Consider the following 18050-nt stretch of genomic DNA (forward strand, 5'->3'; position numbering starts at 1 on the left):
CTTTTTCGTATTATCTATCCCGCTCGTAAAGGAAAAAAGTACTTGCTCGTTTCGATACTTTTTTAAATTGCATTCTAAAGTATTGTAAAATAATATTAGATCGATTTAAGAAAAGATTATAGCTGCGCAAAGGTTTAGCGCTGAAAAGATCGATTTAATAGATTGTCTATAAACCCTTAGCTTTGCACGTCTCCGTACCCCTTAAGAGGTCTTAGGACGAAGAGCGCATGCTATGCTTATAGTCCATCAGACGTTAATAAACACAACAACAATAACAACAGTTTTCAAAGGCGTAGTTCGCAGCTCGAAACAGCTGCAGGGTCGGCAGAATATTTTTTTGGTGAGGTTTCATGTAACGTTTGTGTGGCTTGGTATCTGCAAAAGCCTGAAACGAAAATGGGCCGACAGAATATTCAATGAGTAAGTATCAAGTGCATTTAGCCCAAGAATCACAGGTTAGGGAAAATTCAAGATACGAGTTGTTCAGAGATTCATTGCTATTCTTCGCAAGTCGTAGCTATCTAGACTATCGCAGCACCCATCCCACCTTGCACCAGCTCCAATCCAATCCTCGCACATCGTAACATCCGAGAAACTAGAGATCGAATCAGGAGGTCGTGAGTATCTATTTTCCCTTGGTGGCCTTGACAGCTGCCTTGGTAACCCTGTGGAACAATCAGCATTAGTGATATCAGTAAGGGCGTCGGCCTCATTGACTTACTTTCCAGCCTTGTCGCTCTTGACAACACTCTTGATGACACCAACAGCAACAGTCTGGAGACAAGGTCAGTAAAATGAAACAAGTTCAACAGTGTGGGAGAAATTTACCTGTCTCATATCTCTGACGGCCTAGAACGGTGAGGATTCAAGTCAGCAAACCGCCCACGAAACACTCGGGGCGTGGGAACTTACGAAACGTCCAAGAGGAGGGTAGTCGGTGAAGGCCTCAACACACATGGGCTTGGATGGAATCATCTTGACGATGGCAGCATCACCCGACTTGATGAACTTGGGGGCGTCTTCAATGGATTTACCGGTACGACGATCAATCTTCTCCAAGAGCTCACCGAACTTGCAAGCAATGTGGGCAGTGTGGCAATCAAGGACTGGGGCGTAACCGGCACCAACTTGACCAGGGTGGTTGAGAACGATGACCTGGGCGTTGAAGGACTCAGAAGCCTTGGGGGGGTCGTTCTTGGAGTCACCGGCAACGTTTCCTCTGCGGATTTCCTTGACGGAGACGTTCTTGACGTTGAAGCCAACGTTGTCTCCTGGGAGACCCTCGGCAAGCTGCTCGTGGTGCATCTCGACGGACTTGACTTCAGTGGTGACACCAGCTGGGGCGAAGGTGACGACCATACCGGCCTGTGGATATTAGCAACACCCTAGAGACACGTAGGTGAGGGGAGTTACCTTGATGATACCGGTCTCAACACGTCCGACTGGCACCGTGCCAATACCACCAATCTTGTAGACATCCTGGAGGGGCAGACGAAGGGGCTTTTCGGTAGGGCGGGAAGGTGGGTCGATGCAATCGATAGCCTCGAGAAGGGTCTTGCCGGTGGACTTGCCAGCCTTGGTCTCCTTCTCCCAACCCTTGTACCATGGGCAGTTGGTGGAGACATCGATCATGTTGTCACCGTTGAATCCGGAGATGGGAACGAAGGCAACAGTCTTTGGGTTGTATCCGACCTTCTTGATGAAGTTGGAGGTCTCCTTGATGATTTCTTGGAAACGGGCCTCGGACCACTTGGTGGTGTCCATCTTGTTGATGGCGACGATGAGTTGCTTGACACCGAGAGTGTAGGCGAGGAGAGCGTGCTCACGAGTCTGGCCATCCTTGGAGATACCAGCCTCGAACTCACCGGTACCAGCGGCAATGATGAGAACAGCGCAATCGGCCTGGGAGGTACCAGTAATCATGTTCTTGATGAAATCACGGTGACCAGGGGCGTCTGCGGTGGGTCAGTAAATGCAGCAGTGGGAGCGCAGAGGGGCAGTCGACATACCAATGACGGTGACGTAGTACTTGGGGGTCTCGAACTTCCAGAGAGCGATATCAATGGTGATACCACGCTCACGCTCGGCCTTGAGCTTGTCAAGAACCCATGCGTACTTGAAGGATCCCTTGCCCAACTCGGCGGCTTCCTGTGAGGGGTCAGCAACTGCAACATGGTGTGTGTATGTGTGTATGTGTATGTGTATGTATATGTGTGTGTTTGTGTGTATGATAGAATGTGTGTGGAGTCGTGATGGGTGTTGTATTAATTAATGTTGACGTTGGGCATCAATCGAGGGGTTGTGCGGTGAGACGATGCGCCCGGGCGCAAAAATTGCAGGAAGCGAAATCTGCCCCACCGAGGGGCAAAATCTGCGATAAGGCGGCGGGACACAAAGAGGGGAAAAACAGCGAAATGCTTCTCACCTTCTCGAACTTCTCGATGGTACGCTTGTCAATTCCACCGCACTTGTAGATCAAGTGACCTGTTACATACGTGAGCCCATTGTCTGCAGAGGTGAGGTCGAGGTTGGAGAGTGTGCTTACCAGTGGTGGTGGACTTTCCGGAATCGACGTGGCCGATAACGACCACGTTGATGTGCATCTTCTCCTTACTGCAGAGCGAAGAGTGGTTAGCAAGCTGCTCATCGCCATCGAGGCCACCATCGTCAAGATGCTGGGCGATGGGGGGGAAAGGGGGAAAGGTATAGGTAGAGGCCAGCAGATCAGGTTGACTCACCCCATGATTGCGGTATTGAAGTGTAGATTTGTGTGGGGTGTTGTTTTCCTTTCGGAGAGGTTGAATCTATTATTGTTGTCGTGGTCAGCAAGGAGAGAAGAGGATGTATGGGAGTATGGATGGGAGGAGGTGAGTTGAGTTGAGTTGCGAAGAGATGAGACTCACTGCACAGAGTGATTGCTTGAATCGGGGTATGTGCGACGAGGAAAGAAAATTTGAGAAATGGAAGAGGTGGGAGCTTTAAGTAGGAAAGTAGGAGTGCGGCCGGCTCAAGCGAGAAAAATTACCCCTCTATTCCCGATTGGGGCTAGCCTGCTCACGCGAAACGGTCCACCACCCCTCGAATAATCCGAAGCAGCTAATTCGATGACGTTGAGTCAGACTCAGCGGCGTTAACATGGCAAAGAGGTGAATCTTGATGACCTGAACGGCCTGGGCTCACGTGAGCGAGTAGTTGATATATATACCGGTACTGCAGTGAATCATGAATCAATCCATGGCGGACAGCAAATTGGAAAACATCAGTCAGCTCTAGTTCGTCTGGAGTCGTCACTTCCATCCCTTGACGCGCTCATTATACTTACATTTACATCAGAGTGGAGGAACGAAGCAGGACTAATACATAAACTGTCTCTAGTCTGCTGCTGGCTCTGCTCTTTGTCGTGGGCATTTGTGAGTCGCTCACCGAGAGGAAGCTATTCAACGCTACACACTGGACTATGCGACACTATCCACTTGACTACCTATTCATCCTATGGTAGTCCGTCGGCTCTAAGGAGAGAACCAGCACTCGGCTCAGTGGCTAGTGCGCACAAAAGAAAGGTGATTATATTATGATTGGGAGCACTTGAAAACGTCTCTGAAGGGGGGAGGGGGGCAGTCCACTGTACGAAGCAGAACTATGCGGATCATTGCCGCTGCAAAGAAAAGGACCACGAGAATCTTCGCACGTCTCTGTATCTTGCCGCTGCCATGGTTGCTTTGTCAACCCTCCAGATCTGCGTGGCTAGATTCAAAATCAAGTCAAGGCATACCAAAGCTGGCAGAAGGAGCCAAATCGTACTGAGTGCCGAGGCCAGCGGCAGGTGTCGCTGAGCGCTGTGTACAAGCAGGTGAGGCGGTAACGTGGGACCTTGTTATCTTTGACTGTTTCCCATCTCAAAACTGGTGCAATCCGTTGCCTGGCTTGAGGCTACAGCGGGAAGTGTACTCAGCCGCAAAAGCACCTAAACCTATGTGCCTAAAACTATGTGCAGAGTGTGCAGAGCGATTCTTGAAGCTCAACTAACGATGAACCTGAGCTTGACTCCATGCACCACCTACAACCGGGCAACCTAGCAGCTCATGGTGTAAAGGTGCAGCTGCAAGTTGCTTCAGGAGATAGGCCTTGGTCCTCTCACTCTCACTCTCAGCCCTGCCAGATCAGTTGGATCGCATATTGTATGGATTTGGTATATTCCCAATTGAGAGCAGAGCAGCGCAGACTCTCTAGATTCACTTGCCGAAGCGGTACTTCTGTCGTCAATCTTGCTTTCGCTGTCGGAATACAGGATATCGAGCTCGAGCCAGAGATTACCTACTGGGCACGACCAGCATGAGCATTCTCGGCCGCGCATCACCTCTACATCTTCCGCACGCCAGGTAAAGGCTTCGAAACATCGTGCTCATTCTATGACATCAGCCGTCCGGTTTATCATTTGAGGTTGCAGAAGTTGATATCTTGATTCTTTGGTTCTTATATGCATACAGTGCCTATGCCCTCAAGAGAGCGATTACCCGTTCCAGCGCCTGAGTTTCTACGCAGAATAATCGCAACATCTCCCCATAGCACTGGTGAATATGCAATTTGGAGGAAAGATGGAGGCAGAGAGCAGTATAAAAAGCCTTCCCATCGAACCTTGCTTCGGCCATAGATCGAAAAGGTACAGAAGATATCGAACGATGGGGGTCGGTGAATATCCAAACTATCCCACGAGCAACGAGACAAAGGCATTCTCTCTAACTAATTCATCGCCTGCTCGTGTGTGCCTGTATGTACATGTGTTTTCCTCTCCCCAAATATTTGAAAAACTAGTAGTATATACTGCTCTTATCTATCTCGCTGCCATTTCCACCGCAGTTGTCATTGCCACCTCCTCTCGACATGAATTTAGCACTTGGCTGCCAGCACCCTGTTCATCCTCTCTGCGTCAGTCCATCCTTCGTTTCGAGATCTCCACTAAAGGAAAAAATTTCCCGGTTTCGGCATCAGAATTAGGCCAGGTTCGTTCATGCAAGCCCATACTCTGTTCAAGGACTTCTTCACAACCCTCTTCTTCGCCAGACGAACTGATCTGGTGGAACTCTCCTTGGCCTTGAGGATTATGATCCGAATATTCCGTTTGCACGAGTGGTTTGTTGCGGTCTTTTATCCTTGATTGTAGCACTGACTGGCACTACCTATCCGGACTTTCTGATTCCGTTATGAGAATATATTGGTTACAATCACAAATCAGCCGACACTCTGAGGTAGTGCGTGGATTCCTATTCCGAACATTTGCTTCACCATTCTGGCCAGTCTCTCTGCAACTCCTGCTCTCGGCGCAGCTCTGCCGTTTCTACTTCAAATTTGAATCCTCACTCGAAAGAATCGGGGGAGTCAACGATTCACTCCTGCAGTTTCATTTCTAGTGTAATAACTTTTACATCTCCAAGTCTCCCCAGACTCGGAGACTTAGTCTATTCTCCTCATGCATAAATAAACAGATCTCCTTAACAACCTCAAAACCGATCCATCCGCCCATCCGCTGAACTCGAGTATCTGACAGCGTTGCATTGGTTAACCTTGACATGTCCACATTGCGATGATTTCTCTACCATTTCGTTGACCCCTTTAGCGTTCTTGTATTTCTTCCGCTGCTCTACAACTACTGCCATTCTGGCTTCACGCTGTCATTTTTCCATTACTCAGCACGCACACTCTCAAACGTAGCATCAAGCCTAAGGATCAGATGCCCCCTCTCCCCCCCCTCTCTCTGTCCTTGTCTCTATCTCTGTCTCTCTGTACGAGCCTTCCTTCCAGACCACCATAATTCCATAAATTACACAACCGGTAAGAAAACGTCTTCTCAGCGTAGCTCCTTTCTCATTTCAGCATCATCCGCAAGACCAGGTCTTTTAATAGACCTCTCTCTACCCGTAACGAAGTTGCACACTTGACGATCTGACCCCCTTCACTTCTGTCCGATAAGAAAACCTCCGACATGCAATACTTTGCCTAGAAGCTCTCGAGTTCCCAAGTCTTTACGTATAAATCCACCCCCAGCTCGGCATCTTGAATCTGCACGACAGTTATTGCCCTCGGTGTCAATGACTCGACAGAGAAGGGCTCTGCTGTAGTATCTCCATATCTTAGTTAGCCGTACAGTACATGTGGTGTCTGTACCACGTAGAGCCTCTCGCCCAGTATCCAACTTCCATTAGTAAATAGTAAATATCCTTCCGAGTTTCTCCTTCCTTTTCCCCAGCAAGTGATGGCATGACTGCCTATTCTCAATCTGTTACGCATTGTCATTCCAACCCAGCTTTCTAATCGTTCACCTCATCTTTTAAGCTCAAGCAGTATTCTATTCCTATCTGCTGCCTCGATGTATGCCGAGAAAGAGTGATGGTCAGTAATGGCTTACTCGATCGAGTCCGATCGAGCTAAGAAAAGTAACGTCGCACATAGCTCAATACTAAGGACAAGCTAATGGGCGTCAATATCATAACGAAGCTCGAGGAGAACAAGATCTATGGTATCAAGAAATATATATATATATATATTACGAGGCGGTAAGAGTGGATACGACGGAGATGGCGCCTAGGTAAGCAAGACACACCCAGCGACGACGCTCCCATTACGTCTGACCATCGTGACGAGTTTGAATAGCAGACGAAGGGGTATTAAAAGGCAAGTCGCAAGCTGCGAATCCGAATTTATCACTGCGATGACTACCCGCCAGGCGTGTACGAGTGCGAAGAGAGTTGCCAACGTCACCAGCTAGCGCTTCGAAAGATAAAAAGGGCAACAAAACACCGGTCTCCTCCCTTTCTTTTACCAACACCACTAGCTTCACGGCGGTAAAAACATCTATCACAATTCAACTGACAGCAAAAACCCAACGACAACAAATTAATAATCTCGAGTATTCTCCTTCTCTATATCCCATATCATTCTCTACCAAGTCCTTGACATAGGACCTAAAAGCTTCGACTTATCAAAACTCAAGAACAAACAAGTACCAATCCCACTTCAAGCAGATAGATCCATATAACTTTCTCATCTTCCATCAAATTGACTATCGACTGCTACCTGTGTAACCTTCCTGCATTTTTCTTGAACACAGACAAGCAGGCTACAGCAGAAATCACCTCCAACCATGCTATTATTTATCCCTGATACAAACAGTCCAGAATATAGCCTACCGTGGACTTTCATTCCAAAATGGAATATTATATGAGTGACCTGGCCCATCGACTTTAGTTCACTCCTTTCTGGTTTTTGATGCTGCTGTTGCACTCTTCAAACTTGCCCCCCTCTGCCTACCCTCTATTCCAATTCATTACTGTCGATGTAAAGCGCAAACCTGTACTATGTTAGCTAGTTCGACCTACTTATCATCTGAGTAAATACGATTCACGCGCTCGAGATAAGAAATCCTTTCGTTAGTTACGTGATTCATTTCTATTTTCATTCCGAGTTTCTGATTGGTAATTCGCAGCTGCTTTCCGTTTGACGGTCCGGTCAGGAGTCTGTTTACTTTTTTTTTTGGGGACTCACTTCTGTTAACTGATGTGTTTTGTACAAGTTTCTACTGTGTATATATATATATACACACATATATATGTATATGTGCGAAGATCCAAATATTCTATTCAAATTCCCGACGCATATAGACTATAAAATAATGACATAAGCGCGGTCTGCGAAAGAGGAAGGCACGGGACGGCTGAGCCATACGGACGCCCGACATTTACTGCTCAGCGTTTCAATCCGGTAGATTGGATCCTGATATAAAGCCTTCTCGCACGTGGCCAATCTACACTCTCAAATTCCAACAATACAACCCTCAACTTCAACGTCGAATGAAACGAGAACATACACCGCTGAGTGTGCAATTCCGTTCAACAAACCCCTACGTGGATTCGACATGCACACTCTTCTCTACCATAATTCGATCACCCTTCGTAAGATGACTCTCACTTTCATTCTCCTCCACCTTCCACCCCCTGCTCCCCTGAACCTGACTCTCCGTCCCAACATTTCCCATCTTGACACCCATCTCTGAGTCGACATAGCCGAGCCGATCATCGCCAATGCGCTCGGACGGGCTCGGCCGCCCGCTTCCGCCTATCAGCCCGACGTTGCTGCCGCCAATTGTCGGGGTCTGTATCCGCGTCGTTTGGTCGGCGGTGGACCCGAGCATCTTGGGGGCGACGGCGACTACGTAGGTACGCACCATGGGCATGTTGGCGTTGATGATGCAGAGGCAGGGCTCCAGGGTTGTCCAGAGGAGGCCCATGGGGAGGGTGTAGGTCGGGTCCGCGAAGGAGATGACTTGAAGGGACTTTATGCGGATTACAGAGATGATTGTGATGCTGATTGTGGTTAGTTGACACTCTCAAGTACACAGGGGTGGATGTGAGGGAGAGGGTAGGGAGGGTGGATGTGCGTACAAGATTCCGAGGGAGAACATGAGGATTAACTCGGCTTTACGGCGCCAGTGTAGTTGTAGAGTTAGGATGTGAGGGACTGGGAGGGCCATGACCTAGATCCTGTTAATGGCTGCTCAGTGCTGGGACAGGTAAGGGTGAAAGGGCGGCCTACCATGAAGTCCGTAACGACATTCACCGCTCCTGCAGTAACATAGACGGCGTTTCGATCACCGCAAACCCCATTCGCAAGCGTCTGGTCCCAGTTGAAAGAGAGTGGTCTGCAGAGAAGAAAGGTTTCAAGGATGACGCTTAGCGCCCACGCGATGAGGATCCCAACGGCCACGAGCGCTGAGATGCGAAAAGACTTGCTTGCGCCGAATATTCGGCTATAAAAGGATATGATGGAGCATTTTATGAGACATAGCGTGACACCGTATAAAGCTCCGAAGGGAAGTATGAGCTTTTGAGGAGTTAGTGGTGCGATTCGGGGAGGAGAGGGGGGAGCGTAGCTTGCCTTCAAAGTCTTTACAACGTCTAAATGGTCGACCTCTGCTATGTGTCGACCTGGAAGAAGTTAGCATCCACTGCACTGAGAGTGTATTATTTTGGGACCCGAGTCGATTGTCAAGCAGCGCTCCTGCCTTGTCATGTGTTGCTTTTAGGCCCAACTTGTTGAAAGTATATTGGCTCAGAGGAAGAGGTGAACATACCAACACCGCCAGCGATAACACCTAGAGACCATTAGCCACGTCTTTATAAACTGAGGAAGTAACACCTACAAGCAATTTGAATGCCGATGCTAATAAATAGGCAGAACTATCTCGTCAGTCGGCTTCCAGAAGCGAAGGATAAAGCTCATCATACCAATGCTCCCAGCATCAAATAATCATCCAGCCCCAAAGACACACTCCTCATCTTCCTCGATTGTAGCCTGACGAGACATGTTACGATCGCAATAACGATGAACACCGCAATCGTAATCAACGGATCTCTTGCCTTCGCAACGCTCAAGTCGTACGCCATGGTGGACTTAGAGTCCCAGCTCTACCAAGAAGCAACGATTACAAAATATCTCGACCTCAGAATTTCGCGTTCGGCTCCATCTAGTATTCTTGAGAGAAAACAAAGAAGGGTTTCTATTATCGCCTTCCAGAAGGGATACTTTGGGAAATTGTTCTCGATTAACACCGCCGTCGATCTCCATCGTCTTCATGCACCTCCGAATCTCGAGGAGACACAGCCGTATATACTATCTCTTTATTCTTTGACCCTTGCCTCGGCATGCTCTGCAATAGAGTAGACCAGTCTGTGCCTGGCCCCGGTGGGTGTCTCGCAAGACACAGGAAATTCACGTAGGTGAAAAAGGTGCCTAAGAATGGCGCGAGTCAGAAATCTCGCTTTGTAGCATTCTCGCTTGGTAGCATTCTCGCTTGATGGAATTCTCGCTTGATAAAATTCTCCTATTCGAGAGACCTTTTGTTCGCAGATGACGTCAACATCAGTAGAGATTGAAGATGTCAGAACAACTCTTTGATGATCGATGAAAGCGAAGCAGGAACTTTTGTTTATCGGACAGCTTCGGGCATCGAATACTGCCTTAGCTAACTGCATACTGAAGTTAATCTGGAAGTTGTTCGGCGGGAATGTAAACAGTACCCTGCCTCTCCGCTTTGGACGAAAAACCGCCGTTCTGTGGTTCTGAAAGTTTCGAGAAATATGAGGACGATCTTAGTCCTCGAGCCTCGTCCGTTACCGAGCATTAAAAGCGTAAAGAATGCATAGTGCGCTGCCTGTTTACTTGCGGGCTCTCGGTTACCATTACACCAAAATCAATTGTGTTAATCGAGTAGAAGTCCGTCCGGGTCTTTGTGCCAATTTGATGTGATCCCATCTGGTAATTATTTCTACAGATACAGAATCCCAGAGTAAACGTCCAACACTTGTGGGAAATGTTTAGAGGGTCCTGCCATGCAACTAAGTGGAGAAAGGAATGCTCCCGGGAGAGACAGCGGAACGGCATCCACAGTCGAGCGGTAATTTTCGTGCTCACGATTGACTATTCCGCGGGCCATAGTCGGGTAGCTTGACGTTGATGGCTGCATCGTAATAGATTATAAGGCAGACTTTTAACTAGAACAAGAGGGACCTGCATTAAAGTGCTTCAGTCCTCATCGAACCTACGGCAAAGCGAGTGAAGAGATTTATAGTATACTTACTCGTCCCCAGCGATCAAAATCTGTTTCTTTCTCTTATCTGCAACCCTTTCTCTGCATTTCTGCCAGACATCTCCCACCCGAGAGTCGCACCCCTCTTTCTCCACCATGTCATCCTCTATCGTGTCCCCTGAGGATATTGCATTTCTGGAGACGGAGAAATTCGATTTCGTAATCGTAGGCGGAGGTACGCCGGGGCTTGTCGTAGCAACACGGTTGACAGAAGATCCGGATGTGCGGGTGTTGGTGCTGGAGTCTGGCTCGAATAAACTTACCGATCCTCGGATTATGATACCCAGGCTGGCAGCGACTTTGTATGACGATCTATAGTTTGACTGGTGCTTTATGAGCACGCCACAGGTACGTAGTTTCTGATGTCTAGGCCGCCGTGACTGAGGACTTACGGCCAAGTAGAAACATTTGAATGGACGTGAGATTGCGCAACCTAAGGGAAAGACATTGGGGGGGGGGGGGGGGGGTCAACCGCGATTAACCTGGGCATGATAATCTATCCATCAAACTCTGGATTCGACGCGTGGGAGAAGCTGGGCAATGAGGGTTGGAAGTGGGAGACCGTGGAACTTTACTTGAGGAAATTCTATACCTTGACTTTGCCATCTCAAAAGATGCAGGAGAATTTGCGCCTTGGGTACATTCAGAAAGAACCTCAAGGTAAGATGTCTTCGAGCCTTTCTTCGAAAAATAGATTCTGGGCTAACGAGAGGCTGCATGAACTTGACGCGCTAGTACTGACAATGAACAGGCACAACCGGCCCAATTCAAATCTCATTTGGAGAAAGCGACGCATTCACTCTTTTCAACACAGCTTGGACAAAAACTTTCTCAACCTTGAAGCAGGAGTTGACTGGTGGTCCCATATCCGGGGTAGCCAACGACGCTTTCACAAACCCTGCAATTGTCAACCCAGTAACGAAGGCTCGAAGTCACGTTAGGGCGGATTACCTGAGCCAGAAAGTGTCAAATCGACCAAATTTGGGTATTCTAACCGAAGTCCTCGTCAACAAGATCCTAGTTGAGAAGAAAGCCAATTGCTACTCTGCAAAAGGTGTTCAAATCACCACTAAGACCGGTGATCAATAGGGAATCCTGGCTGCTAGCGAAGTATTGCTTGCAGCAGGAACAATAAAATCACCACAGCTCCTTGAGCTTTCCGGGGTGGGAGATGCCAATTTGCTTAGATCGCATGGTATTGAGATGCTTATCGACAACCCAAATGTGGGTGAGAATCTCCAAGATCATGGCTACGTCCCTTTCAGTTGGGAAGTAGCAGGTGGCCAGACTTCTGGAGATGTGTTGAGAGATTCTGAGATCGCAGGAGCTGCTATGGCAGCATACGTGACTGCAAAGGCTGTCCATTGTCCGACATGCCGACTGTGTCTTCTTTCATGCCCCTCGTCGACTTTGCTGCGAAGAGTATGGACGATTTACTCGTTGAGTATCTGGATAACGTCGAATATCCGGAGTTCCCATTACAAAAGAAGCAGTTCCAGATCATTCGGGACATCTTGAAAGATCCTAAGGACGCTACGGGCCAGTTCACGATGGCACCATTTCAACTCAATCTCAAAAATGGCCCGCACTGCAAAGGCATTCATGGCATGAGTACAGAAGGAAACTACACAAGCATCGTGTCTGTCCTGAACCACCCCCCATCCAGAGGAGTCATTCATATCAACTCTCCAGATCCCAAGGCTCAACCAACTCTGGATCCTCGATATTTCTCGCATCCGCTCGACTTGAAACTCCACGCCAGACACACCCAGTGGCTAGAGACACTGGCAGCCACGGAGCCGTTCGCGTCTCTACTGGAGAAGAATGGTCGTAGAATCCACGCTGACAAGCCAGTCGTCAATCTTGAAGATGCGAACAAGGCAGTGGAGGAGAACTTTGTCTCCCACTACCACGTCACGAGCACGTGCCCCATGTTCCCGAACGGCCCCGAAAGCTGCCCGAAGGGACTCGGAGGAGTTATCAATGAGCGTGTGTTTGTGTGTTGGTGTCTCGAACTTGAGAGTCGTAGATGCCAGTGTCTTCCCCATGATCCCTCGGGGGAACATCCAAGCATCTGTGTATGCTGTAGCAGAGAAGGCTGCTGATATCATCAAGGAGGATCTCCTTGCCAGGAATAGAGCACGCACGAGAGTTTGAAGGGACAAGGCTGGCTAATCGAGATGTGCCTGGTACTACATTCAGAATCACATGAGCTGTACGTGACGCCCAGAATTCGGAGCTGGCCACGTGATTGAAAGCAAATCAACAAACAGATCTCGCGCCACTATACTTTGCTACCAAACATAGAAAGACACTTGGCGTTCGACGTTCGTGCCATCATCGTGCTTCATGCCGAGCTAGTCCCCGTCAACTTTACTTACCTAATTCCATAAAGAATGCGTGGCCGTCTCATCCGACCGAATTTGATGAACTTCTCTCGAAAACTTCAAGTTTCTATTCGATCCTGATCCATCCAGACGATGCACACCACGCCAAGTCACCCAAAATACCCACGATTCCCAATTCGCAATATCAACCTACGCCCGACTCGAAATTCTATACCCTGTCCTCGAGGCTGAAAACCTCAACCACGAATCTCGCGGTTTCTACACGACCGTAACAAATGCACGCAATCAGGCAGAAATGCCGTCCGAAGCATCAGGTCCTTATCCTCAAATGCTATCCGCGGACCACCAAAGGCGCTGTCGATGTGAAGCCGAACTCCAGCGAGCTGAGCTATCTGCTATACTATGCGACAACGCGACGGAGCAAGGTGCAGAAGGTGGGCGCATTTCTGGAGAAGAAGACTGCCAGTGATGTGTGGCGGGCACGAATAGGGTATGTGGAAACTGCACAAATCCGTCGGAAACGGATGCCCTCGAGGCTCTGAGCATCTGCTGACACCAGCCCTTAGAGGCGTGCAGGTTACCCTTCAGATTCTGGCTGCTTTGATCGAGAAGTCTCCTAGAGACCTTCCTCTATATGCCCCCTATGTTCTCAAGATTCTTAATATCGTCCTCCGGTCGCACGATATCACCATGGTCGAGTCCTCCATCCCGACATTCGAAGCCTTCTGCGAACATCACGACGGCGCGTCCCTTTCGGCAGACCAGGAATATTTGCACCAGTACGAAGATGTAGTTGGTATCTATGCTTCGTTTGCGTCATCAAGACCCCCACCAACAAAAGTATCGGTCAGCGCTCCAGTAGCAATGAGGTGGAGAAGCGCTGGATTACAAGCTATCAGAAGCATTGTATCTTCTGAAGCATTGTCCTCGCTCGCTGGACGGCAGTTGAATGTGGTTATACCATTATTACTGGAAAATTTATGGACGGATAATGAGGATTTCATCGACTTGATAGAGCACAAAGCGGGATGGGAGGAGATGGCAGATACAGAAAAACTCCGCAGGCAGCCGAGCGTCGCAACTGTACAGACATTAGACACGGCGGATCCGAACGCCCTGACGCTTTCGGTAACTACGGCGGATGCAGACAAAGTGGCCGAGGAAAATATTGGGGTGATAGCCATTCAGTGCTTGAAGCAGATATTTGTGGCCAATAACAGGTCACAGATACACTCGGCGACTCAGGCGACTTTGAAGTTCATTGAGGATCGAGTAGCTCAAAATGAGAGTGTTATCGAGTCCACTGCGCAAGGAGGAGAAAATCGAGGCTGGGCTACCAGGATTTTTGGAATGATTGCCAGATGGACGCCCGTCCAGGATCGTTATATTATCTTGGTGACTGCAATGGACTCGCTGGTTCGCAGTCAAGTTACAGACGCCAACCTACAGCAGCAACTGGTCCTGTCTACGATGATCGACTCGCTTCTCAAATCGGAGGTCAACTTGATAGGCCTCAGTGTTATGGATGTTCTACTAGGCTTGGTGCAGCACGTCTTGAGATTGCTTCAATTGGACGGAGCAACCCCTCATTTGCAGCAGGATAGCGGTATAGGCGTCCCTCAACATTCTTCCGACAACTCGTCTCACATTGCCAGTGGTGATGTTGCTGCATCAGTACCGACAAATTTGAGAAAGGAGCTTTTACTTCGACTTCAGTATTGCATAGGAGATCTGGCCACCCATGTTTATTACACGGACCAAATCTCAGATATGGTGTCCGCTATGTTGCTAAGGTTGAAGCCATCGCCTCTGTCCGGGGTTGCAAATGCGGTTTCTGCCACTGAAAATCCCGCAGCTGCCGCTGCAGCAATCACCTCTGTGGGTGACTTATCCGAGAACTCGGCTACGGACGGCTTCTTTTCATTCGACACGGCGAAAATAAGGGCCCTTGAGGCGATCAAGTTGATCCTGATAGTAGCCAACAAGAAGGACAAGATGGGTGGAGTAGGAAATCTTGAGAGGAATCGGGTGCCTGTCCGCGTCTGGGAAGGTACGCAGTGGCTTCTACGGGATGCCGACGGTAGAGTTCGCAAGGCTTATGTAGATGCGATCCTCACGTGGCTGGACCGAGAAGTGACGACGGCCGACCTTCGAGCTTTCGAGGAGAAGCCCAAAGGTCTCACTAAAACGAACCGGGATGAGTCAGCCACTAATTTGTCCAGAAGAGCTGTGTCAAATGCCTCTCACAGAGAGAAGACTGTCAAGCCTCTACGTATGACCTTTCTCCAATTGCTGCATCTGGCAGCGTACGAGAACGCCATCCAGTTTGTTGATAGCGAGTCTGACTTTGTCTTGCTACATCTGTTGCTCACAAACCTTGTCGAGAACCTGGGTGTCAATGCCGTCACGCATGGACTACCTATGATCTTCCGCCTGCAGGAAGAGATACTGGAAGCCGAGACTCCAATGGCCAAAATACGACTAGGTAGCTTGTGCCATGGCTACTTCAGGACACTCAGTGAGAAGTTTGATTTTGACACTTCGCCGATTGGGAAGATCATCCACAGTGAGATTTCACGACGCCAAAGTAAGATGTTTTGGATCGAAAGGATTCGCCTTCCTCCGATTGGTCTTGACCAGATTGGAATTCCTGGCGAAACAACATCACAAGCACTTCCCATGGAAGAAGTGGAGACCGGGTCTTTACGGCCTTTTGACGACCGCTATCAGATGGTTATGCTCATCTCACTGTCTTACGCTGCATCTGCAGCTTCTCCACCGACAAGCCCACCTACTTCACCTGGCCGGAGTCTGGTTCACCCTATTTCGAGCGCTTCGGGGCCCACTGGGGAAAGCGGTCCCTCTATGCCAGACAAGATAAAGGATCAGATGATGTCTGAATGGAGCAAAGAAACGGTAATCGCCATGGTTCTGGAAGGCAGTAAGACCGTCTCTCTGAACGGTTCTAAGTCGGGTACAAACATCACTGGGCACCGCAACTTTCTGGCTGTCAACGGAAAAGTCAACTCTGGAGGGTCAAACAGCCGGTCTCCGTCTCCCTATCGTCACAACCACCCCACTCATCGAAGTAGACGAAACTCGACCTATGGTCTCGTTGGCGGACTCGGGGCCTTGACGAAAATAAGGCACGGCAGTGGACAATCACCCGCACCCGCAAGCGAGTCAAGCCGAAACTCAATCACGCGAGTAGACCAATTGAAGAGAGTTCTTTCTGGCCAGCAAAACAATAGACTCGATACGCACGGCGTAGCTGCTAGCGATGCAAGCAGTGAAAGCATGGTCAGCTATGACTTGACAGCTTCGGAGGTGTCATTCAACCCGGGTCAGCAAATTACGGGATCCGCAGAGCGCTCCGAGTCGCTACCGGAATCCAACGGAAGGTCTAGATCCAAGTCTGAAGATCGAGTCACTGCCAATGGGGAACATGAACGTCAGTCGCCATCTCGTACTATCCTCTCCAGACTGAGTTCTAACATCCCTCAAGAATCGGACGAAGATGCCGTTCCTCCCGTACCACCTCTCCCATCTACACTAGCCGGCGAAGGCACAGCTGTACAAGCTGTACAAGACCATGCGTTTGTCGACTCGGTACGCAAAGGTAGAAGTATAGGGCGCTCTACGAAAAGCAGAGGCGGTCAGAGCTACCAGACCTCTCCGTGGGGCGATGATACCACTTCTATCTTGGATCTGGAAAGCTTGTTGAACGGGATTGAGGTTGGGGGAGGCCAGAAGGGGATTGTTGCGAAGCCACCTTACTGAAGTGCAAACAATGGTTTCATTGGGTGTACATATATCGGCGCTTTTGGTAGTTCTTCGATAATTTATGTGTATTAGTATCTTTTAGAAAGAGGAAGCGTGGCGTTGAAGAATGGGATCCTGGCGAGATTTGATTGCACATCAAAGATGAGATTTTTCTCCACAAAGCCGCTCTTCTCTCCATCTGACTCTCATATGGCAGTGGCATCTGTCTCGTATTCCGTGTCGAGCTGGTTGGATGTTCGGATGCGCCAGTGTTGAGGCGAAGGCAGAATCCAGATCCTTCCTTCATTAGACCCACATTCTCACGAGCAACTTCGTTCGCCACCAACCATCTACAACACAAATCACGAATTCCAGTTCCCATCTATCAATTGGACGTCACTTGTCCCAGCCATCCCCAGCCAGCCAGTCCTGCATCCTCCTCCCGCAAAGCCCTGCAAAGTCCTGCATCCTCCCGCTCCAGCTTTACACGAGTCGACAGCTGCGCAGTTCGCTTCCGCAACCCGAAAATAATAGCCAAAAGATAGATCCGCCCCCAGTCACCGTGTCGCTTTGGGACTACCTTTGTCCTAGCACTTATATCGAGGAGGACGCAAATAGACACCAGGTCGTAGCGGAGGGTCTGCTCTAATTATAGCATAGCTGGGCTCTTATTATAGCTGGGATGTTACCTCCCATGAGTGGAAAGCTGTATTTATAGGGGATGCCCGTCTCCTCTGATGGATGGGTCGAAGTTTGAATACTCGTTTGAATCGAGACGTCGATGCAGTGTCCGCGTCACGAGATGATTTCGGCTCTGGATGGAAGTCACGGTCACGATTCGCAAGTCCTGTCTGGATACCTTGGACCATTTCATTCACGTTATCGATCAGGATTCTTGGCTACAGTCTAACTTGGGGGTATATGGAGTAAGTAGTAAATGGAGTTGTCGACCGGCAAAAAGGACCTCGAGAGGGACTGGGAGTCCTTCGACGCAGGACTCGACGGTGCCGGTCACAATACTTATGCTTCGTGCTGTACATGTCGCATCCCATCCACCAATTGGAATGCCATCGGAACATCGGCGAATCATCACAACTATTGCGTCCCGGGTCCCAGGTCCCAAGTGCTGCCTCTCGGGCCCCAATCAACTTTTTCAGCTCAGCAGTGAGCCCAGCAGTCAGCCCAGCAGTAAGCCCTACGCTGGCAGCTGAGGCATGCGCAAGGCAACCAACAATCCCGCACGCTCTCGCTGAGAAAATTTTCGGTGAGAATGAGATGCCTTGGTTGCGGACCCCACGCAA

At 49.3% G+C, this 18050-nt stretch overlaps 5 protein-coding genes across 5 annotated transcripts; 3 read left to right on the forward strand and 2 right to left on the reverse strand.

Annotated features, from left to right (window-relative positions):
- Positions 1–625: 625 nt before the first annotated feature.
- On the reverse strand, positions 626–3137 carry L3040_000153 (translation elongation factor EF-1 alpha; the record flags this gene model as incomplete). The annotated part of the gene is made up of 11 exons (XM_007295178.2): positions 626–665; positions 722–774; positions 829–849; positions 913–1365; positions 1414–1955; positions 2010–2148; positions 2426–2484; positions 2546–2613; positions 2739–2804; positions 2904–2976; positions 3059–3137. The coding sequence occupies 11 exons, from the start codon at positions 3135–3137 to the stop codon at positions 626–628; spliced, it is 1593 nt and encodes a 530-aa protein (XP_007295240.2).
- A 4757-nt stretch (positions 3138–7894) lies between these two features.
- L3040_000154 (uncharacterized protein) lies at positions 7895–9437 on the reverse strand (the record flags this gene model as incomplete). Its single annotated transcript, XM_066155038.1, has 7 exons — positions 7895–8357; positions 8436–8527; positions 8587–8874; positions 8929–8978; positions 9125–9145; positions 9194–9230; positions 9279–9437. The coding sequence occupies 7 exons, from the start codon at positions 9435–9437 to the stop codon at positions 7895–7897; spliced, it is 1110 nt and encodes a 369-aa protein (XP_066013101.1).
- Positions 9438–11127: 1690 nt separating this feature from the next.
- On the forward strand, positions 11128–11728 carry L3040_000155 (uncharacterized protein; the record flags this gene model as incomplete). The annotated part of the gene is made up of 2 exons (XM_007295180.2): positions 11128–11299; positions 11391–11728. 2 exons carry the CDS (start codon positions 11128–11130, stop codon positions 11726–11728), a joined length of 510 nt encoding a protein of 169 aa, XP_007295242.2.
- A 284-nt stretch (positions 11729–12012) lies between these two features.
- Positions 12013–12796, forward strand: L3040_000156 (uncharacterized protein; the record flags this gene model as incomplete). Its single annotated transcript, XM_066155039.1, has 2 exons — positions 12013–12628; positions 12729–12796. The coding sequence occupies 2 exons, from the start codon at positions 12013–12015 to the stop codon at positions 12794–12796; spliced, it is 684 nt and encodes a 227-aa protein (XP_066013102.1).
- Positions 12797–13262: 466 nt separating this feature from the next.
- L3040_000157 (uncharacterized protein) lies at positions 13263–16767 on the forward strand (the record flags this gene model as incomplete). Its single annotated transcript, XM_066155040.1, has 3 exons — positions 13263–13477; positions 13554–16438; positions 16493–16767. 3 exons carry the CDS (start codon positions 13263–13265, stop codon positions 16765–16767), a joined length of 3375 nt encoding a protein of 1124 aa, XP_066013103.1.
- Positions 16768–18050: the final 1283 nt, after the last annotated feature.

This window comes from Drepanopeziza brunnea (genome assembly GCF_022702325.1).
Source record: "Drepanopeziza brunnea f. sp. 'multigermtubi' strain 214-2 chromosome Unknown ctg1, whole genome shotgun sequence".
In the NCBI taxonomy this organism is placed as follows: Eukaryota; Fungi; Ascomycota; class Leotiomycetes; order Helotiales; family Drepanopezizaceae; genus Drepanopeziza; species Drepanopeziza brunnea.